The 22548-nt window shown below is 34.6% G+C and overlaps 1 protein-coding gene across 1 annotated transcript in view; it reads left to right on the top strand.

The window, feature by feature from the left end:
• Nucleotides 1-633: 633 nt before the first annotated feature.
• LOC133327171 (uncharacterized) overlaps nucleotides 634-22548 on the top strand; it is a gene marked incomplete at its 5' end in the record, with an annotated part of 35087 nt that continues 13172 nt past the window's right edge. Inside the window, 14 exons of the mRNA XM_061535737.1 lie at nucleotides 634-723; nucleotides 807-909; nucleotides 984-1090; nucleotides 1160-1244; nucleotides 3524-3731; nucleotides 8116-8171; nucleotides 8492-10291; nucleotides 14980-15210; nucleotides 15279-15415; nucleotides 15561-15850; nucleotides 15924-16245; nucleotides 16307-16536; nucleotides 18826-18974; nucleotides 19044-19313. Of these exons, the coding sequence (XP_061391721.1) occupies nucleotides 634-723; nucleotides 807-909; nucleotides 984-1090; nucleotides 1160-1244; nucleotides 3524-3731; nucleotides 8116-8171; nucleotides 8492-10291; nucleotides 14980-15210; nucleotides 15279-15415; nucleotides 15561-15850; nucleotides 15924-16245; nucleotides 16307-16536; nucleotides 18826-18974; nucleotides 19044-19313 (4078 nt within the window). The remainder of the gene's footprint in view (nucleotides 724-806; nucleotides 910-983; nucleotides 1091-1159; nucleotides 1245-3523; nucleotides 3732-8115; nucleotides 8172-8491; nucleotides 10292-14979; nucleotides 15211-15278; nucleotides 15416-15560; nucleotides 15851-15923; nucleotides 16246-16306; nucleotides 16537-18825; nucleotides 18975-19043; nucleotides 19314-22548) is intronic.

Below are 22548 nucleotides of genomic sequence, written 5' to 3'. Positions count from 1 at the left end.
AAGGATCTAAACACTAAGCTTTGATTTTTGTAAAGGCTTTCATGTGAATAACTGACAAATTAAATAAAAAATTAACATACAAAATTCACGTTCTTCAAAAGCTAAACAAATAATCCAAGCGATTCCAAATTTTGACACGTTTCTCTGGGAGTGTATCGTATTGTATGAACTAGGATAAAGTGAATCGGTGAAGATCTTCCTTATTTTTTAACTTAGTTTGTGGTCAAAAATAGGCGAAATTAAAAAAATCAAAGTTCAGCCATTTTGTTAATTTTTGACCGAAGTCAATATTCCTAGTTCATACTAGAGCCAGACATGTACTCTTTCAAACACACTTGGAATTTCCGGATTCCGGATTACTATAAAAACAACAACAACCAAATTTTGAAAATTATTTTTCTTCTCTTTTAAATATTCAATTATATATGTGTAAAGTTACAAACCTTAACATGCATTGGTATTCATCTACCAGCCCAATGAAAATTTTGAAAATTTAAAATCGAGAATGGGAGGGGTCCCCTCAATTTCATGTGAAATATATAATATTAAATTATCGATTTTTAAAAAAAATATGTTTCAATTGTTATCTATTTCATTTATATGAATTGTTACTAATTAATATTTTCCCTTTATTTCATTGCAGTGTGTAACTTTATAATACATGAACGATGTGTCACAAATGTTGTGACTCCTTGCTCTGGCATTGCACCCTGTATTATTAAGGTAAGTGACAGTCAATTGTGTACCTATTTCAAATATTTATATACATACATAATTATATTAAATAAAAAATTATGCTTTTATAGAATCCCGTGGCTCATTGTTGGTCGGAACCCACACAACATAAAAAGAAATTCTGCACAGTATGTCGCAAACGTATGGATGATACACCTTCTGTACATTGTATAGGTAAACAAATATGACATAATGTTATAATTGTGTTTGTACTTTTATTAAATATTTATTTTCTATTTATTGAATAGTTTGTGAATATTATGCACATCTCGAGTGCCAAGATTTCGCTGTACCCGATTGTACAGAAAATGCCACCTATGTACCCGGCAAGGAGCTATTAAATGTAAAGCATCAAGTAAGTTTTGATTTTATTTTTGGATATTTTTAAAGAATGCTAATAATGAAATGAATCTTTTCTTCATAGCATCATTGGCGAGAAGGCAATCTACCATCAAATTCAAAATGTGTTTACTGCAAAAAGACCTGTTGGTCATCCGAATGTCTAACAGGTAAGTTTAAATATTTACAAAACAATTGAATTAGAATTTGATAAAGTTAGTTTTGAATATCAAAGTTTTGGAAAATTCAAAACTATATTGTTAGGCTTTTATAGAATTGTGCTACCTTAAATTTCGAAAATTTGTTCCTAAACTCACATTTAAGCATACCGATTAAATTTTAGTGTAGCGATAATTTCAGAAATAACAGAATATATATAGCTATTTTATTTATCTGTTTGTCCATTATAAATTGTATTTAAAGTATAGGTCGAGTATACCGACTCAAGGACGACACCAATTTAATTTAATTATTTTTTCAAAAATGATTATACCTCGGCTATACAATAGGCTCTAAGTTCATTGGCGAGAAGCCACGGGGCGGGATTTCTAAGATGTAGCGGTGCAGAATTATAAACTGACAATATCTCGCTCAACTCCCGTATTATTTGGTAGCCGCTGGAACATACAATGAATCTTTCCATTATACAAGCAAAAGGTAGCTGAATCATCACAAAAAATATGTTATGGGATTTCAAAGAACAAGAGCGACTTCACTCGAAAATTAGCAAAATGGCAGACCTAGGAAAATTAATGTTTGGAAAATTACCCACTTTCGGCCAAAAACCAAACTGAAAAGTAGGAAGATATTGACCGTTTACATTTACCACTGTTCATACGACAGCAACTTAGATCCAGAATAACGTCTTAAAATTTGAAGCGGATTGGATTATTAGTCTTTGAGTTATAGTGCCGCGATTCGTAAAAACGTCTTTGTTTTTAAAAATCGAGTTTAAAGTTTGAGAATCACTCATGCCGTCGTTGGATGTTGACATAATAAATCGGCTATACCTTCAAGAGTAGTTGAGATTTTCCGCATGGACATAAGACTTCTCTCAACGGATATTTACAGTTAGAATACAGATTTTAATAAATATATCTATATAACAACGTATTTAACGCATAAAGGCAGACTCGTCGGTTAGGAATATTTTTTCTCAGTGTGGATTTTGTAATTAATATTTTTTCAAAGTAACTGTCCGTTAAGGGCCCTAGCCAAATTTTTAATCTGAGTCTGCAGTTTGTTATTTCATTCCCTCAGTGGATAAAAAATTACTGTAGCAACAATTTACTCCAATGACATGGTAAATTGCTGCTAGGTATTTTGATTGTCCATCATAAAATTATCGGTCCGGCGGAATTGAAAGATTTTTTCACTTGTTAAGAATAATTTTTCTTAGGACAATTCAAGTTGATTTAAAAAAAAAACTTCCCCATTGACTAAAAGAGTTGATTTTTATAGCTCAGCTAATGAGCTAAACTAAAAGGGTAGATTTTTATAAACTCAGCCTTATGGCTAATGAGGGTATATACACTTTAATACGAAAATTGTACCTCATAGAAATATTAACTTTAGACCCCATGTTTCTTTAGACCAAATCCATCTTAGACAATTTGAAGTCTGTCTGACTGTCTGATCGGCTAGTGCACACGATTTTGAAGATGGGGAATATTGGTCCACTACTTCTGGTACTTCCCACACAAAATGGTGAAAAATTTGCTGAATATTAATTGTATAAAATCATGCGAACTAAACATTGAACCTCTTTTTATTTTAATCATGCCTATATACGGTTGGGAGAGCGGTCCACTCGTTCTAATACCTCCCCCATAAAGGGTCAACATTTGAAAAATTTGTAAATCTTTTATGAAACGAACGGAATATCCTATTTTATCGAAACTTTGTCCATCGTAATATTTCTACCAAACTTAGTTCTAGTTCGAAGATGGGGAATATCGGTCCAATCCTTCTAGTGCCTCCTCCACGAAATTGTAAAATTGTGCTAAAAATTAATTTTTATAATATCATGCGAACGGACTCTCCGATTTGAACTAAACTTTGTTCAACCTAATATTTTAATCATATGAGATGGGATTTGTCGGTCCACTCCTTCTAGTACCTCCCCACAAAGTTCAATATTTTAAAATTTGTAAATCTCATCGAAACTTTAACCTACATTAAATCCGATGGGATCTATAGGGCAACCTCTCCTGGTACATCCCGATAGATGGCCACATCTTATCTTTTAAAAATGCCAATGCTTCTCCAAGATCTTTTAAAAATATTTTGCCATGACCGGAATTGAATCGGCTGTAATTTTGATGTTCTTGTTTAGTATAGCCTTAATTACTGACCTACATAAATTGTCGAACTTCGAAGGTCAAAAGATTTAATAATGTGATTATCTTTATTATGGATTTTATTCTAAATTTATTTCTTCTTTTTACAGGCTATCGCTGCGAATGGTGTGGTCTGGTCACACACGCTGGATGTCGCATGTACCTGCCAACCGAATGTACATTCGGTTGTTTACAACCGATCTATTTACCTCCGCATTGTGTTTCAATACCGCGTACCGAGGTGCCAATTAAAGAAATAATGGGTGTTCGAAAAACCGAATCCGAATCGAATTTAGTTCGCGACTATTCATGCCGTAAGTACACAGCAAAACATTACAAATCAATTTAAAAATTTAAAAAAAATGCCACTGCAAAAAAAAAAAAAAAAACGATGCCCATAAATGTAAACTCAAAAGATGTTGTAATAATTTTGTATATGGTGCAAAAAAATTGGAAAAATAGAACTTTGCATTTAAATTCCTTTGTTGTTTTTCATTTCATTCATGAAATCCCTCGCAAAAAAAAACCCCGATTCCATTTAAATTCATTCATCATCGCATCGCGTTGACACCTCAAATTGACATATCCCCAACAACATTTCCTCAATTCATTCGATTCAATCGATCGATAATGGATTGAAGTTTGACAGCTTGACAAGTAGTTGTTGTGCGCCATGTCTATCTCTACTTATTTTGTATTCTATGTAACTAGGTGTATGTGTGTGCGTGTGAGCGCAAGTATGTGTGTATTTATGTTTGTTGTTTTCGTTGTTGTATATCTTTCCCCATATACTTTTTTCAAAAAACCAAAAAAAAAACAAAAAATGTCATCTATAAAATTCCATTGCTGAAAAATTCACATTTTTTCATTTCCATTGCATTTTCACTTCCATGAAAACAATCATTTTGCAACCATCAACAAAAACAACAACTACAACGACATTTTTATTTAATTTTTTTTTCTTTAAATAAAAAACGTACACTTTCATGCAAATATTCATTCCATTACAATATTGAGTTCTCCACACAACAAGTCAGCAAAAAGTAATAATAATTAAAAAATCATCCATTACCAGCACACCACATACCTACATACATCCATATGCAGCAGCAAAATATTCGAAATTCAGTTTGCTTTACATTTTTTTTAATTATTTTTTATTTGTATTATTTTTATATTTATTCGACTATATTTTTGAAAACAAAAATTATTTTATTATTTTTATTGCATTTTTTTAAATATGAGACCCTTATTTGAAAGTAAACCATTTGAATGCAGTTAACAAAAAAATAGGTCAGGACCTATAAATGTATACAGAAAACAATCATAACCAGTAGGCTGATCAAAACCAGTGCGTTGAGGAGTGCGTCCATAGGGTATCCTACATAACTACCAAATGCTACTACTTTTCACAACAAATATGTTGGCCCATTTTTTTGAACCGGATATTCAGATAATTAAGCGCGTTTGTTTATTTGCTTTCTAATCTCCGCTTTTATTATCTGAATATCCGGTTCTTTCTTCCTCGAAATTAGTTTTTGTGGCTTATTGGCCTAACTAGACATGTTTTTAGAAAATAATTCGGACGAATCCGACAGTTCTTCGTAATAAAGAATTTTACTGAATATATTGAAATACATACATATAGGATTTTAGTGAAATGACACGGGTAAAATTGAGAAAATACAAATTAAACTTTAAAATGCCGATTTCTCCTGCTTTAGGACGCCACCTAAAATCTTATGAGCAACATTTTTATAGAACATTGCGAGGATGAAAAAATTATATCTTGTGATAATTGAACTACGGTGTAATAAATTAAGGGCGAAAGGGACATACAATAAATCGAGTTAGAAGGACGAAATGTTCTACAAAGAAATTTCATATTCAATTTTACTGAATAAATTTAATCTCCAAACCACTGATAAGACTGTGGTTTGTTTAAAAATTATAATGGTCGACTCAGCTAATCGAGATATGTCGGTCGGTATACTAAAGGGTAGGCCTAAAACCAAGAGAAACTAAGAGTTTAGTAAGAGGCAAATAAGTCTTATCAGTGCGGGATCTCCTTCTTATCGTTAATTTCGAACGGCATGTCATTTATAGAGATATTTTAAAGATAACTGTTCAGCAACTACTAGAGGAATTTACACACCTCTGAAAGTCTGCTGATGCCATTTTGCAAGCGGACCGTTCTACTTATACTCGAAAATATATTCTTCACCACACTGCGATATATGCAAAAGGAAACTTGATAGACTCGAAGACACTTTTGAGCATGTACATACAATACCCCTCTATATGTACAGGTAGTATTGTAAACAAAGGTTGAATTTATGATCCGAACTGAATAAAATTTAGTACAGTTCATTTATTTTGTCCAAAGACGAACCCTATCGGTTCCGATTTATTCATTCACTTTCGCCCGATTTCATGTAAATGGCGTACCAAACACTCGTAGTACCGATTGACGCGAAGTTTAGCACAGCGTACATAATTGGGTGATTTAAATCGGTTATGGTTAAGCTATGTGTCCCATATATTTTTCGTCTGATTATATGCAAATGTCGCACCAAACGCCCTACATCTTTCCGGCCATCAGGGAATTTTTTATATCCATCACCAGAGAGAACAAACACAAATAATAAAGTACTGAACTTTTCATAACCCCCATCATGAGGTGCGCCTTCAAGCTATCTAAAATTTGTATTTACCCTTTATTTTGGAATATCAGGAAATTGAATACCCAGATAATTATGCAGTTATTATATACAATGAAAATTGGCATAAAATCTTCAACATACCGAAAACATTATATGGGGGACAGTTCAAAGAAAAACTGCACCTTCATTACCGAATTGTCTGTAAACATATTTTTAACCTCAAAAACCGGAATTTCTAATTTCAGACACTTTAGGCAAAACCTTAAAAAATGGGAAATAGGGTCATATTGTTATATGCGGCATATACGCCCTTTTAGACGGACAATGTATGTCCAAATATTTCAATATTTATCGTGACTCAGACGAACATGAATAAATCTATTTAGAATTTTATTCTGACCAACAATACATACACTTCAAAAGGTCTCGACAAGTGTTTCGAAATATTATTAAATTTAACACCTCAAAAAGAGCTGTAGAAAATCCCGAGCGACCATTACAATATCGACAAAGTTCCATATATTTCAGAGAGGACATATGGATGTATATTGAAGAATTTTGGGCCAATATTAATCATTTTTGGTACGGATATGTGTTATTCAATGAGAACCCAAAATACTAAATTACAGCCAGTTCAGTGTCCAAAATCCCCAAAATACCGAATATTGGGGTTTCCGTTATAAGGAGGCTACCCTGAAACGTAGGTCAGTATTAATAATTTTTGGCACAAAGATGTGCTATACCATAACAACCTAAAATGACAAAATTACAGCTAATTCGGTTGGAAAACGTGTTCATAATCATAAAAATACCGAGTATTGGAGAATACCTTTATATCGGGGTTACCCTGAAACTTAGGTCAATATTAATAATTTTGGCACAAAGATGTGCTATACCATAAGAACCCAAAATACCAAATTAAAGCTAGTTCGGTTGGGAAACGTGTCCAAAAGCATCAAAATACCGAACATTTGGGGTTACCGTATTATATTGGTGGACCTACATCCTACGAGTACTAGCAATGTCTGTGCAAAATTTCAGAGCTCTATCTTAAATTATGCGATCTCTATCGTGATTTCAACAAACAGACGGACACGCATAAACCGATATATAATTTTATTTTGATGAAGAATATATGTACTTTGCGGGAAATATTTCGACGTGTTGCCAATGGAATGACAATTTGAATATACCTTGTGATGGAGGGTATACAAATGTCAAGATAGTTTAATATATTAACGAGTTTTTATGAACCTTCAAAGGACACATTAGAAGACCTAATTTCCCTATATGATCACCATATTATGACCGAAGATATTTTTAAATACGCAACATTCAATATTTTCCCAGATTATAAAATCAGCTGTTCTGAATTTCAAAAACGAACAGTTTTACTCCTGCTCTCCAGTTTAGACTGTCTAAAAACTAAACTCCTCTTTAGTCCTTGCCTTTTTATGGCATAACCTCTATATAATAAGCCATTATTGTCTACACTTTTTTTCCGGACACAATATGCATATAATTGACTATAAGCTCCAATCAGAGGATAGTGTTTTTATACAAAAATAAGAAAATCTTTATCTAGAAGGCATCAGTTCTTCTTATTGAAGAATGCATAATATATTTTAAAGAAGACCTGTACTATCATAGAAGACTGGAAGATAGAGGATATAGAGTAACAGAAAATATACCTTTAAAGTACCGGACTGTCCGGTAGAAATAGAAAATCTGAAAGTTTTTTTTATTATAGTATAGCTCAAAATATTACTTGTAAAAGACCACAAGGCCTTTTCTATAGAAGACCAGATGTTAGGATATATTTTTATTAATCGAAGACCAGGAGGTCGTTTTTAAAGGGGGTTTTCCTGGAGATATTTTTAAGACTATAATAGGGGTTTATAATAAAATGGTCCATAAAATATGCACAGCAATTATAGCCTTGATACCAAGTATGAAAATATTGAAATTACCATACATGATTAGGATGGTAACTATTAGCCATATTATGGCAATTATGACACCTTCGATCGACATCGTAGTGATGACCATCTGGTCGTTGTCAACAAAGATGATAAAGATTATTTTCAGATGTTGGGTAGACGTTTGGTACCCTATAATCATTAAGAACTATTCTTTTTCTATTGACCCCCTTATAAAGTTGGATCTGCATTCAAATGGTGTCTCCTTAACGATCCTTTTAAACATTATTTTATATAGTATTAATTTTTAATGCTTATAAATATTTTTATATTCTTTTTTTTATAAAACATTTTTTGTTTTTGTTTTTTTTATACATATTTTTATTTACTTTACATTATTTTGCTTTCCAAAAAAAAAAACATCCCGACTTCTTCTAATTCATCCCTAAATAAAAAACAAACAAAAAATATGTAAATGTAATGTGTATCCGCCTAGAAGGTTATAATAACGACGATGTTGAATGTGCTGAATTAGCTGCAGCAGCTGCTGCTGATGTTACTTCATCGATTACAGCAGATGAAAATGTAATCGGAAATGTCGTGGCAACTTCGTCGTCCATGAGTTGTAGTGGCGGCAATGCTTTAACCCTAAAAGAGCTTTTATTATTGCAAAGACAACGTTTAGAACAATCAAAACAAAATTTTTTTCTTTCCTCTTCACCCTCGTCATCGTATGCGCCATCGCCGATACCCACGATAGCCGATGAAAGTTCGACTCTGACACAGATTGCGGTGGAGGGAATCAATGATGAAGATGCGGAAAATTGTGCGGAAAATGGTACACAACGTGTAGAGGAGGAGGAGCAGCAGCAGCAAACAAATGCAAATGAGAATATTAAAGATCTGTTAGCAGTTAATCAAAAAGTGGTCTCGAAAGGGAATCGAAATAAACGCTCTCAAAAGAATATTGAAAAATCTCCATCGACATCATCATCGTTGCATTTATTTTATACTAATATAGTAAATAAGATACCATATCCTGGCGGGGGAGGAGGTGGAGGCAGAAGTGGTCGCAAACATCTCTCCTCCAACACCGATGATGATGAGGTAGATGGTGGGGTGTGTGATGTCAGTGGTGGTGATATCAGTGATGATTACGACCCGTCAGATGCCGATCCCAACAGCCAACGCCGATTACGTGAGCCGAAATCAAACGAAGTATTAAGCGATGAGAGCAGCGGCCGTGGTGGCCAACAGCTGACACCCGGCACCGGTACGGGCAGTGATATTGAATATCATGGTGATATCGAAGGCGAATCAACGCACCACGAAGGTTTCTATGAAACCTCCGACACGGGCGGCGAACTGACCAATACCGATGATATTGATATTGATTCGAGCATGAATCTGCTTAGCAATTTAAGTTGTAACAGTAGTAATAGTAATACCTCCATAGAGAAACGTATTAGTTTAAATAGACATAGAAATGCGCACAATCTCCAGCTGTCCGCGGCGATGGGCTTTACACCGGGCACACCGAGTAGGCCCAAGCGCAGCACAGCCAACACTGCCTTAGGTGCGTTTGAGAGTACGAAACAAAAGACTGCAGCCAAGCCTATACCGGCCCCCGGTAGGGGTCAACATCGTCATCCGGCACTCAGTTCGCCGAATTCCAGTGACTGTTCATCCGCCTCACCGATACCACCACATCCGGCAACGGCGCCCCATCCCCTGTCACCGGTGGGTCGGAGTAAATCATTTCAGGAACCCGGTGTGAAGTTGCATGCCCAAAGTCCTGGTGGTCGTTACAAGAAATATGCCCGTTTTTTTCAACGAAGACGATCGAAACGCAACAATAACTCATCGGGCGCCGGTGGTGGAAAAGTGGAGGGAAAAAATGTCCACAGCAATTATAGCCTTGATACCATGTATCAGAATATTGAAATTACCATACAGGATGAGGATGGTAACTATCAGCCATATGATGATAATTTTGATACCTACGATCGCCATCGTAGTGATGATCATCTGGTCGATGCTGATGAAGATGATGATGAGGAAATTCTCAAAGAGTATTCCCAATTGTTGGGTAGCCGTTTGGGACCCTATCACCATCACCATTCAGGATTATATGGTGGTGGTGTTCACAGTGATGATGGCGGTGATATCAGTGATGGTGCCAGTAGCCGCAGCCGTTCCCGGCTAAGTGATAATGAACATGTGTTCGGTAAACTGCTGAAACGTATGCGCCGATTTTCGATGGGTTGGCGTAAACCACGTTATCACAAACGCAGAGGTGATTTGATTTTCTTCTTCCACATTTTTTATAATTTTCTTTTTTTTAATTTTGTAATATTTTGTTGGTTTAAAAAAATTGGTTTTTGTTTTTGTAAAGTAAATAAACAAAAATTAAAAAAATGTATTATTACGTTTTTCCCCATTGATTAACCGCATTTGTTTTTTGTATTTTGTCCCTGAATTTTTCGTTTTGAAATTTGTATTACTATTTTCGTTTTGTTTGAATATTTTTGTTTTATTTTTATTTTTGTAATTTATTTAGTTTTTGTTTAAAAACAAAAAAAATCAGCAGCTAATAAAATCATTCATTGTCGATAACCATGTTTTGGCACTCACCGTATAATTAGTTTTTTTTCTGTTCTGATCCATTCAACAAACACTTCGTAAAACTTAACACAAATCATATCGTTCCATCTCTATTCTCTGTCTGTCTGTCGCCCCCACTTACTAACCAAAAAAATAACAACAAATTCATATCCTAAAAATCGACTACTAATCAAAAATTCATTGAGTGTTGAATGTGTTTCAATTCTTTTGTTTGCTAAATGTTTACACTAACACCAACAAGAAAAAAAAAACTAAAACAACAACTGAAAAAAGCATGATTTCAATGTGTGTTTAGGTAATTAGACTAAAACATAAACAAAACCAAACAAAATAATACTTATTTCGAATGCATGTGATTAACAACACTATTTAAATTTAAAAATGGGTGGGATCATCAGCCTACCAAAGATTTAAAGATTTTTTGAAAAACTATTTTAAAAATTTATATTTACACAGGGACTAGCAGGGTAATAAGTTTGAATTTTTAATGTTATTTTTCCAATAACAAACGGGTCAATAATAGTGTATTTTTTCCAGAATATTTTCCTAGGATCAGCTTTTTTCACTATATGAATATACTTTGGGTTTTTATAAATATTAGGTTGGGGAAAAATAAATCGATTATTTTCGTCGTCGAAAATGTCGATAAAATCGGAGAAATGATCGAAGTTATTACCAGTCGTAACATCGCCCAGGAGCTAAAAATCGACCATAAAACTATTTTAAACAACAAAACGGTGCATATTTGGTCCAAATCGGACATACCGAAGCAAGTTAAATAAAGTCCTATAGTTCATATAAAATATTGGATTTATTTTTTCTCAACCTAATATTTTTAAAGACTATCAGAGAAATGATAATATTTTTAAACACTATTAGGCTAACACGTTTGAATTTTTCAAAATATGGATTCCATGACTATTGGGCCTAAAAAATGGATAAATTTATTTTTTATTTTGTTCGACGACTTTATGGTCTGAAGCGTATAGTTGAAGGATTATATTTGCTATATTTGCTTTTTTCGTCGAGTTGTCGATTTTTAGGATTTTTTTATCGGTGAGAAGATTTTAGGGAATAATTTTCCTGGCAAGATGTTAGAAATATTGTTTTGATGCGTAAAGGCGTAAAATGCGTATAATTTTAAGAACATTTTATCGGGGCCTAGTTTTCCAACCTAGTTTTTCAGGAATTATATTTCATAAAAATACATTTTCAATATTTTTTGAGGAGTGGAATTTTAAGAAGATTAGACTATTTTCTGAAAGTCCTGAGGGATATTTGTTGTGATGTACATTTTTAAGAATATTACTTTGAAGACTGTGAGAATAGATTTTTAAGAATATTTTTTAAGGAAGTCATAAAGTGCATACTAAAATTTGTTCAAGGCGTATATTATATTTTATTGGGAGATTTTTTGGGGAGACTATTTTTTAAATATTTATTTGACATTTTCTGGAATATTTTTTCGTGGCCTAGTTTTTTAGGAATATTATTCGATGACTGTATCGTCTTAAAAATAAATGTTCAATATTTTTGGAGGAGTATATTTTTAAGAAGAATATTTTCGAGCATTATAAAGTCCTGAAGGATATTTGTCATGATGTAGATTTTTAAGAATATTACATCGAAGCGTGGATTTTAAGAAATATTTTTTGGAGGCAAAATTGTTTGAGGACATTTTTTCTCGAGTCATAATGCGTAGATATTTTAATGAGAACAATTTCCCAAGGATTATAAAGCCTATGAAAAAAAATGTTTAAGGAAATATTTTTGAAGAGATATAATTTGCAATGTGTAGATTTTTGAGTAAGAATATAATATATATATCAAGTTTATAAGAAAATTTTTTCAAGGTTTAGATTTTTAAGAATATTTTATTGGGGTGAATATTTTCTGGGAGATTTTGTTGAGGAAACTGTTTTTGAAATATTTTATTGCGGGAAAATTTTCAAAATCGTTTTTTTGAGGTTTACACTTTCAGGAATAATTTTTCGAGGGCTGTTTAGTCTGATTTTTTACGAATTGTTAAGCATAACATTTGAAGGTTGTAATTCCTTACACGTAGTTTTTTAAGAGGAATACAATATTTTCCCATAAGGATATTTTTTCCGTTTAGATTTTTAAGAATATTTTTTCGAAGATTACTCCAGAATTTGAAGGAATATATTTTAAGGCCAACATTTTAAAGGATATTTTTTTTTGTTCGGGACTGTCTTTTTAAGAATTAAAAGGCTCATAAGAGTAGATTTTTTTAGAATACTTTTTAAACAATATATGTTTAAAAGCGTGAAATTTTAATAAGAACAGAATAATATTTTAGGCATTGTAATTAGCATACGAATATTTTTCAAGGCGAAGATTTTCAGGAGTCATATTTTTTAAGGCGTATATTTTCCGGAATATTTTTAAATTTTAAAAACCGCCGAGTCCTTTTAGTGTAATTTTTTTTTAAGATTCAGAGTTTCAAAAATATTTTTTATTTGTTTCAAGAACAGCGAACACATAGTTTTAGAAATATTTAAGAACCAGAAGTGCGAATGTTACTAGAAGGAGTGAACCAATGGGTCCCATCTCGTTTGCATTTTATTATTAAAATATTTTTTAGTACAATTTTGACCATTTTGTGGGGGAGGTACCAAAAGGGGTGGACTGATATTCCCCATCTTCGAACTTGAACTAAGTTTGGAAGAAATAATAAGATGTGCAAAGATGGTTGAAATCGATTATTCCCTTAGAGAGTTATCGTGCGCACCAGCCAGCCAGACAGACAGACTGACTTCAAATTTTCAGAAACTGATCTGGTCCAAAGAAGCTCAGGGTCTAACACCAATATTTCGATGAGGCTCATTTTCACCGTACCAAAGTGTATAAACCCTTATTAGCCATACGACTGAGGGTATAAAGAGAAAAACTGACTTATAAATTCTTTCAAGAGATCTGGTAAAGTGTTAAAACTTCTCACAATATTTCTACGTCTAGAATTTGTTATTTTAGGCATTTCTGTTCAGCCTCTTCATCCTTTACCTTTAGGTATCGTTCAAACTGGGTCTTTATTGATATCAAAATTATGAGAATATTTTTGTATAGAAATATTTTTCATAACTGTCCCTAAAATCAATGGAGTTTTATACATTGGGGAAGACCAGTAGAAGGACTAGCGAATATCTTAGGACCAAGTTTACCTAGAATTAATTTATAATCTATTATAGTTTAAGGGTCTCCCATAGAAACCGTTTGAGATTTTTTTGTTAATTATATACATGTAAGAGAGAATTTTGAGGTTATTCTACCCATTGGCGATATGTAAAGAAGGCCTATTAAAGTTATCTTATAGATCAAGTATATATCGAATATATTTGGGGGTCACTCATCTACAAAATACTTTTAGACCTTGAAATGGGCAATATTATTAAAATATGTAATTGTCCTCTTTGCAACACCTTGAAATACTCTTGATCGCAATAAACAATTTTGTCGATTTAGTCACATCCGTATGTCTATCGAAATCATGATAGAGCTCGCAATATTTAAGATAGAGCTAGGAAATTTTGCACAATTATTTATACTTTTCATACGATTTTTGATATTGTATCGGCTCACGTTTTGATTTACATAAAACGATACCTAAAATTTTGTATTTTCGGATTATCAGATACATTTTCAATTGGGCTCTCATTACCTATCGAAAATTATAAATATAAGCCTGCGTTTTTGTTATCCTTTACAAAAACGCAGGCCTATATTGATACCCAGACCTATATGATTACCCTCCAATATTCATAAATTTTAGGGTTTCAGACACGTAACATGGCTCTAGTTTAATATATTTAGTTGGTTCCTACTAAAAATGTCCACTATTGGTTCAGGCATAGTTCCAATCTAATTGGATATTTTTAGTTATCTTTGGATTGCAATCTCAATTAAAAATTATTATTTGCAAACCTGCGTTTTTGTTAGTTGTCTGCTGTCAGTAAAATCATAGCCCCGATTTAAAAGTCCCAATCGATTTTAGGCATATTGAATTTTCAACCCGGATGAATAAACGACATTTTCGTTATCGAAACTTATTTTGAATTATTTTAATATTAATTCCTGCAATTGTTGAAAATTAAAATTTTAGGAATTTAAAATACCTGGTCGTATGTTATCTTTCTGTAGTTGTGTAAAAATTTCTAACAAGTGAATGATTTTTATGCTAACCCTTGATCGAATTGGATTTTTTAATATTAATTATTATAAACAAAATCATTAACATTTTATATTTAAATAATAAAATATTTGTATTTTAAAGTATTCAATAAAATATTGTAATTTATATTAATATATTTTTATAATCTTCCCACCTCTCTAAACAAACAGCTCGAAGTATATCGGAAGAGTTCAGTAGTGGTGATGCTCCACGCTTCAAAGATGAAGAATCGGTGGACAAAAATGAGGCAATGTCTGTTGTGGCGGGCGGCAGTGCAGCTGGCTGCAGCAGTGGTGGTTCATCTTCACATTATCGGCCCGAATCAGCATCGGGTCATAAATCTGATAAATCGGACAAAGAAAAAGAGAAGAAGGAAAGGGAACGTGAAGAGAAGGATATAGGTGAGGAAGGGAGATTTTATAAAATATATTAACTATTAAAATTAAATGTTGTTTTTTATCATTTTTAGAAGCAATCAAGGTCTTTGATGGCAACAATTCATTTAGGCGACAGCTATATCGCGTTATAACGGTACCTCGTACATATACCTTGGAACAATTGTTAACAACAGCATTGCGAGCATTTCATATATCACGTGATCCCAGTGTAAGTTTTGTACAGATACATAAAATGTTGGATTTTCTTCAACTAAGTTTCCTCATTGAAGATACCAATAATTTTTGTAATTCGATTATTTTATATCTTTTGAACATTTTTGATAATTAATTTCTAATCTTGTCTCTTTTTTCAGGCATTTTATTTAACCGATTTATATGCTCCCGTTGGCATGGAAGATGCCGCTTTGCAAGATCCAAATCCTGTATTAAGCCTAAATCACATGGAGGGTAAACGACCAGCTATATTTCTTCGGTTTCAAGACAAGGACAATGGTTTTGTTCGCGTTTATCCGGGTAAATTGCAGTGCTCGTTGGAAGAGCCATATGTTAGTGTTCCTGTCGATTCTACGACCACTATTAAGGATTTGATACGTGATGCTCTAGATCGTTTTGGTTTACAAGATAATCCAATCGATGATTACAGGTGGGTCCCTCAAAAAAATATCTAAAGTAATATGATATCAATATCTAATACCCCTCCATCCTTCATATTGCAGATGTTCCCAAGTATTATTAGATAGTGGTGTTACCGAACGCATTTTATCATGGAACGAACGCCCATGGAATATTATGAAACAAATGGGCAAAGATTCAATACGTCAAATGGAATTGATGCGTTTCTATTTGCAACACCGACAAGATCCCCACGGTCCTAATATTGCCTTGTTTGTCGGCAATTTAGATCCGGGAAAATCTCAAAGGAAATATGAAGATTTCCTTAATAAATATCTAACGGAAGATAGTAAATTTACAAGTATTGGTCCAATCTATTATGAATATGGTTCGGTGGTATTAACCTATGAGGATGCCCAGAAGGCGGTAAGTAAATGTGATATACATTGAAAGATTTAAATAGTAATTTCTATTCTTGTTCGTATAGGTACGAGCTTTCTATATTTTGCGTGAAGTACGCTGGGATGGCAAAGATTTGTTGGTAATGCTTTTGCCGAACATTGAACCGAGTATGGTGCCACCCGACATAAATCCTCTGCTAGTCTTTGTAAATGTTAAGTCAGGCGGTTGCCAAGGTCTAGAGTTAATATCGAACTTTAGAAAATTGCTGAATCCATTTCAAGTATTTAATTTGGAAAATGGTGGACCGTTACCGGGGTAAGTATTGATTTCTTTTTTTTTTTGAAAATATTGTCTCAGATAGGTTGTTGTTGTTGTAGCAGCCCTATTGCTTTTACACAATGGGCTGAGGTGACAGACGTTGGCCGAGTAAGACTCGGGTCGTTTTGGATCGTAGACCCCTCTATCGTGGAAACGTCTCAGATAGGTAGGAGGCATTTAATGGAGTTTCTGTAGAGGGAAACACTTCGATTCTCACTCCAAGTAAGAGTATTAAAACAAAACTGGTCGAAGTGAATCGGACAAATTGTGCAAGTGAATGGTTCACCCTTCAAAGGTGATGAATCAGTAAATTAAAATGTGGCAATGCCTGTTCTTGTTGTTGTAACAGTTTGGCTGTCTCCTTTTCCCTGAAATGATGTTAGTTTTTTATTTGAAAATGTGTCTACTGTTGATCCTGATCCTTAACCACTATATGGTGGCTGGGATGTGTGGGCAGATGGCATCCAGGAACTGTCTAATGAGCAACACATTATGTTGCAGCAAATGATCCACACTCGTCATGTTGATACATCCGGCTGCGGTACGTAGGCCATTATTCTGGGTGGTTTAAAGCATTCTCCATTGCGAATCGCTGATGAACGAAGTCCAAACTGGGGCAGCTTAGTTAAGGGCATATCTACTTACAGCTTTGTAAGTGGTTAGAAGCAGCTCCTTGTCCTTACCCCATGTTGTACCCGAGATGGCTTTGAGCACCTTGTTTCGCTTCTGGACTTTTATTTTCAGCGTTGCGGCGTGTCTGAAGAACGTCAGGAGGCTATCGAAGGTGACACATAGTATTCTAGGATTCTGGACCGTTGGAATTGTCCTGCCACTGATCGATATGTTTAGTTGCCGCTGTACCGCCTTAGTCCACGATGTGTATATAGTGACAGTTGATTTAGATGGGGAAATCTACAAGTTGATTTAGTGTTGATTTTGTCATCGATCTTTAATACATCTAGTCCAGAGGCAAAGATCGAACAGTCGTCAGCATACGTTACGTTTAATACCATCTAGAGGGGAGGGGAATTTAGAAATGTTAAAGTTGAATAGCAAGGGCGAGATAACACCTCCTTGCGGGACACCCATTTTTATTTTGCGGCTTTTCGATTTCTGTCCCCTGAACTCAACATATGCCTGCCTGGCGTTTATATAGTTATATATAGTTACTGCAAGATGTCGTTAACCAAGATGGCATGGTCGACTGTATCGAACGCCTTGGACAGATTCAATACCACATGAATTGTCCGCTCGGCAGGTCTTGTCTTGTTGAGGCCATTGACAATATGATTAACGACATCTGTGAGAGCTGTGGTGGTACTGTGTGATTTCCTGAAGCCATGTTGATGTTGTTCCAGCTTTAGGTTCTCCGTCATGGATGGCAGCAGGAGGGACTCCAAAATCTTCGCTAGTGGCGACAGAAGGGAGATAGGTTGATATGAATCTCCCCGACTAGCCGATTTGTCCGGTTTTGGCAACGGGATAATTCTCGCCTTCTTCCAAACCTCCGGTATCACTGACTGGTTGACGGAAAGAGTCAGGATGTGTGCAAAATAACACTTTGTTTCTGGGCCGACATGCTTGAGCATGACCATCGAGTTGCCGTCAGGCCCTAAGGTTTTAGATGGTTTAGCCTTTTGGATGTTGGCGCTAATGTCCTCTGGCGTGAATTGTACGAGAACTTCCTTTTGCAAGTTTTTCGCTCTCCTGGGTACTGCTCTTTTGCTCTTATTCTGCTCTGCTGGATGTTCGACGAATTGCTGGCAGAATTTAAGCGCGCATCTTTTGGCATCCGATACAATGGTATCATCGAAACTTACAGCTACATTTCCTCCATTTGTTTTGGCTCCCGTGAGACTCTTAATTGCAGCCCATAGATTGTGTGAACCACCTTCACAATTATCAAGATGCCTCATCCAAATCTCTATGCGATGCTGGTTTACTAGATTATTTATCTGTATCGTCAGATCTGGTATTCTTGGGTCATCTGGTGATGTCTGGCGCTGAAGGTTGTTGTTGTGGGCGGTAGCACATTTGACTTCAAAAATGGCGATTTATTATCACTTTATCGACCCGAATAATATACCCGCTTCTTAAATTTCTCTTTTTCGTCTATTAATAGAAGAGTTGTTATGCGATCTATTGCAAATATTCATAGATGGAATTCCACCAAGAGATTTCATAGTTGCAGAACTCCTCCTTGATGAGACATTTATATACAAATTATATATTCTAGATACACCTTCCATAAATTATTAATACTAAATCTTTATTCGCAATTTTCAGATTATACGTTTTCCGTCACATACCGCATTATAAGATCTTGGTTTGTGGCGGTGATGGTACCGTTGGTTGGGTTCTACAATGTCTAGATAATGTGGGACAAGATTCGGAATGTTCAAGTCCACCCTGTGCCATTCTACCGCTAGGAACTGGTAAGTAAACAATCTTTCTAAACCCAAATATGAATAGAAATAAAATTTTAATTTTTTTCCAAAATCTAGGCAACGATTTGGCCCGTGTCCTCTGTTGGGGTTCCGGCTATACAGGCGATCAAGATCCCCTTAGCTATTTGCGTGAGGTAATCGAAGCTGAAGATATACGCTTAGATCGTTGGACTGTTGTCTTTCATCCGGAAGAGAAACCCGAGGAACAAATATTAAAGGTTCCCACGAACACAACCGGTAAGAAGAAGAAGGCTCATCAAGCACATCTATCGCAACAAACAGATCAGCATCATCAAGAACCGGCCATTACATCGAGTGAAAAATCAGGTCTTTTGATTACACAAAATTTTTCTTTGTCTCTCTCTCTATATATATATATTCGTATATATACTCTCTATATATATCTTTCTATGTTTTGTCTACTCTACATTATTCTTTCAAAATCAGAAAAAAACAAAACAAATATTAGAAAAAAATGTGTACGAATTAAAAAAACAATTCAATATTTTTGTTAAATATTTAATTTTGTATTAATATCTACAAAAACCAGATACAAAATCGTACATATTTTTTTGAAACAACTACTACATATTTTTTTATACAATACTTATTTGTATATGGATTTTGATTTGAATTCAATGTGATTTGAAAGAAATTTAATTTTGTGTTTTAACACACGAAAAGTGGTGTGTTTGTGTGTGTGTGTGCGCCATATTAAACACTAATGACCTTGATATGCCGTCCTCTCTGAACAGAGACTGATAAATGTTGTAATTGAAATTCTAATTAAAAAATTAAATGAAAGCCTTGCTATATGTCAATTGCCGTGAGAGAGGAGGAGATATATCACACATTGTAAATAGAATTATTGAAAAAATGAAGCATTCTTCATGTGATGATGATGTGATATTATTTGCATTATAACCTCCCCTCTCTCTCTCCATATTTTTCTTTTTAACATTCTGTATAATTATTTCTTGTTGTTGTTGTAAATGACATAAATGTTTTGTGTAAACTAAACCAATGAATGAAACAAACTGAAAAATTAAAAAAAAGAGAAAATACAAAAAATCTATGACAAGTAATTGGTCAAAGAAGATGATAAAAAAACAAAATTTAATGGATGAACAATGCTGTGCTAGTTTTGATGTGATCATAGATGTTTTGCTTTCCAATAATAATTTGATATTATTTTTAACATAATATTTAAAAAATATTGCATGCCTTATTTTTCATTTTTGTTTTATATAATTTCTTTTATACATGCCTATATATGAATATATTGCATACATGTGTATTTTATTGATGAAATGTGGAGTGTATATTAATTTTTGTCATTCCATATTCACCAGTGAGACCCCATAAATTAGTAAACAGTAGCGAGGCATAAAAATGTAACGCTTTGGCCATAGTATTTCAATTATAAGTTTTTAAACTAATCATAGTTCGTTCCCAATTCGCTTAAGAAATTTTAAATGATTTTTACAAAAGTAAAACCAGTGAGCGGAGCAGTATAGTCGGACGGGGCCGACCATACAATACCCAACACAACTACCACGGACTCAAATGTTCTGCGGATGTTTATTCCGAGCTTGGACAATATTTCGTGATATTTGCATCATCTTGCCCGATTAGAGTACAATACAGCTATTGTCCAGATTCCCTTTCGGCTTTAATTTTGGTCTATATATCGACTCGAAAATAACACAAAAAATTAAATTTTCGGTTCACATCATTCCAAAATTATTATCTGATCATCGTCGAAAATTATATGCGTTGTCCTTGACCATAACTGGAACCTTATGGAAAATTTCAAAGCGATCAGCGCTATAGTTCCGCTCTCTAGAGTGATAATGGGTTACTAAATAATATACTAATACGGAGATACCTGTAAATATTTAGGTGTAACTCCCACATCCGAGCACATACAACAATATAATTAGTATTAATTTAAAGGTCAACCACTCCTCTTGAACATACTATCAACTTCTTGGGTCTATGTCCTTCAGGGGTAAATATATACGCTATAGAATACAAATTTTGTCATTTATCACACAAAAGTGGGTAGATAATTTACCAGGTAAAGATTTTCAATAACGGCCCTAGTTTCGACTATATTGCTTCGCTCACTGCTTTTCATTATGATCAAGTTGCTAACCCAATTTTCAAACCTGACAGTCTTTCTGTGTTGTATTCCGTTTTTCTCTGGCCACAATTTTCCATGGCGTAGCACCCATAACATTGGGGCAGGGTATACAAATATAACCTTCAATTGCATATATAAATAAATTAATTCCGTTTAAGAGGTTTTTATAGAGTTTACAGATTTCCCACAAGTTTTCTTCGCTAAGGACGAGGTTTTTATATTTTCTATGGGCTCTCTGGAGGCAGAATGTCTTCTGTAATGTCTACTTACTTAGCTGGCTTGTGTCAGATCATTTGTTCCATAAGCCGAACTTAAAAAAGATTTGCAGGCGCGTCGGCCTTGTGCGCAGATCTATCAATTTAAAATACCATGTTCCAAAATGTTGTCTTCTACTTGGCTTGCTTTTATATGCGACGGTGATATTACCCGTCGACGCAGATCGGCCCAAAGATCATTCGGTGCATTTTTCTCTCAAACACTCCAAGAGCTGCCTCATCTGCTTGCCAAAGTACCCATGCTTTAGATCCATACAACAGTACGGTAGTATGTGAATTTGGTCTGTAGGGAGATAGGCTTGTTTTTGAATTGCTTGCTCAGACCCTAGTAGCATCTGTTGGCCAACACTATTCTCCTCCGGATTTCAAAGCTGATGTTCGTAGTTTTCTTTATGGCGGTACCTTCACCACCTCTAAGATGTAGTTTTCAAATACGATAGACGAGTAACATATGCTGTTTGGTGTACAGAGTGCCATTTCTGTTCACATTTGCATATATCACATTTGCATATCCTTCTCCAGCAGGATATTAAACAGATCACACGACAAATTGTCACCATGTCTGAATCCTCGTTCGGTATTAAAGGGCTCCAAGAGGTCCTCTCCTACATTAACAGCTGACCTTGGTTATTCTGTATAGCAATATTTATTTTGCAGGATAGGGCTGTCGAATGCGACAAATATGTGTAATGTGTTTTTCGTAGGTCTTTTCCAGGATTTTGCGCAGTGTGAAAATCTATTCTATGGTGGATATGCCAGGGCTGAAGTCTCATTGGTATTGTCCAATAATGCCATTGACCCCAGGCTTCAGTTGTTCACACAGCACGCTGGATAGCACTTTATATGCGATGGGAAGGAGACTAATTCCTCTATAGTTGGCACATATCGTCATGTCTCCTTTTTTGTGCACAGGATTCTGTGGTTCCAATCATGCCTCTGATCAGCGTCTGACCACCGGCCTTGAATAGTTCGGCTGGCAATCCATCGGCACCTGCTTGCTTTATTATTCTTCAGCCGATTAATTTCTATTCTGACCTCATCTTGGCTATGTGGTATACAATCTATACCGTCATCTCTTATTGGTTCTGCGGTATCTTCTTCACCGTTACTATTTGATACCAGAAGCTTTGCAAAATGTTCT

Source organism: Musca vetustissima, unplaced genomic scaffold (assembly GCF_032173495.1).
Source record: "Musca vetustissima isolate MV318-11 ecotype Yass unplaced genomic scaffold, APGP_CSIRO_Mvet_v1 utg57102, whole genome shotgun sequence".
NCBI lineage: Eukaryota > Metazoa > Arthropoda > Insecta > Diptera > Muscidae > Musca > Musca vetustissima.
Note: the sequence above shows the minus strand (reverse complement) of the source record. Positions and strands in the feature narration are given on the sequence as shown.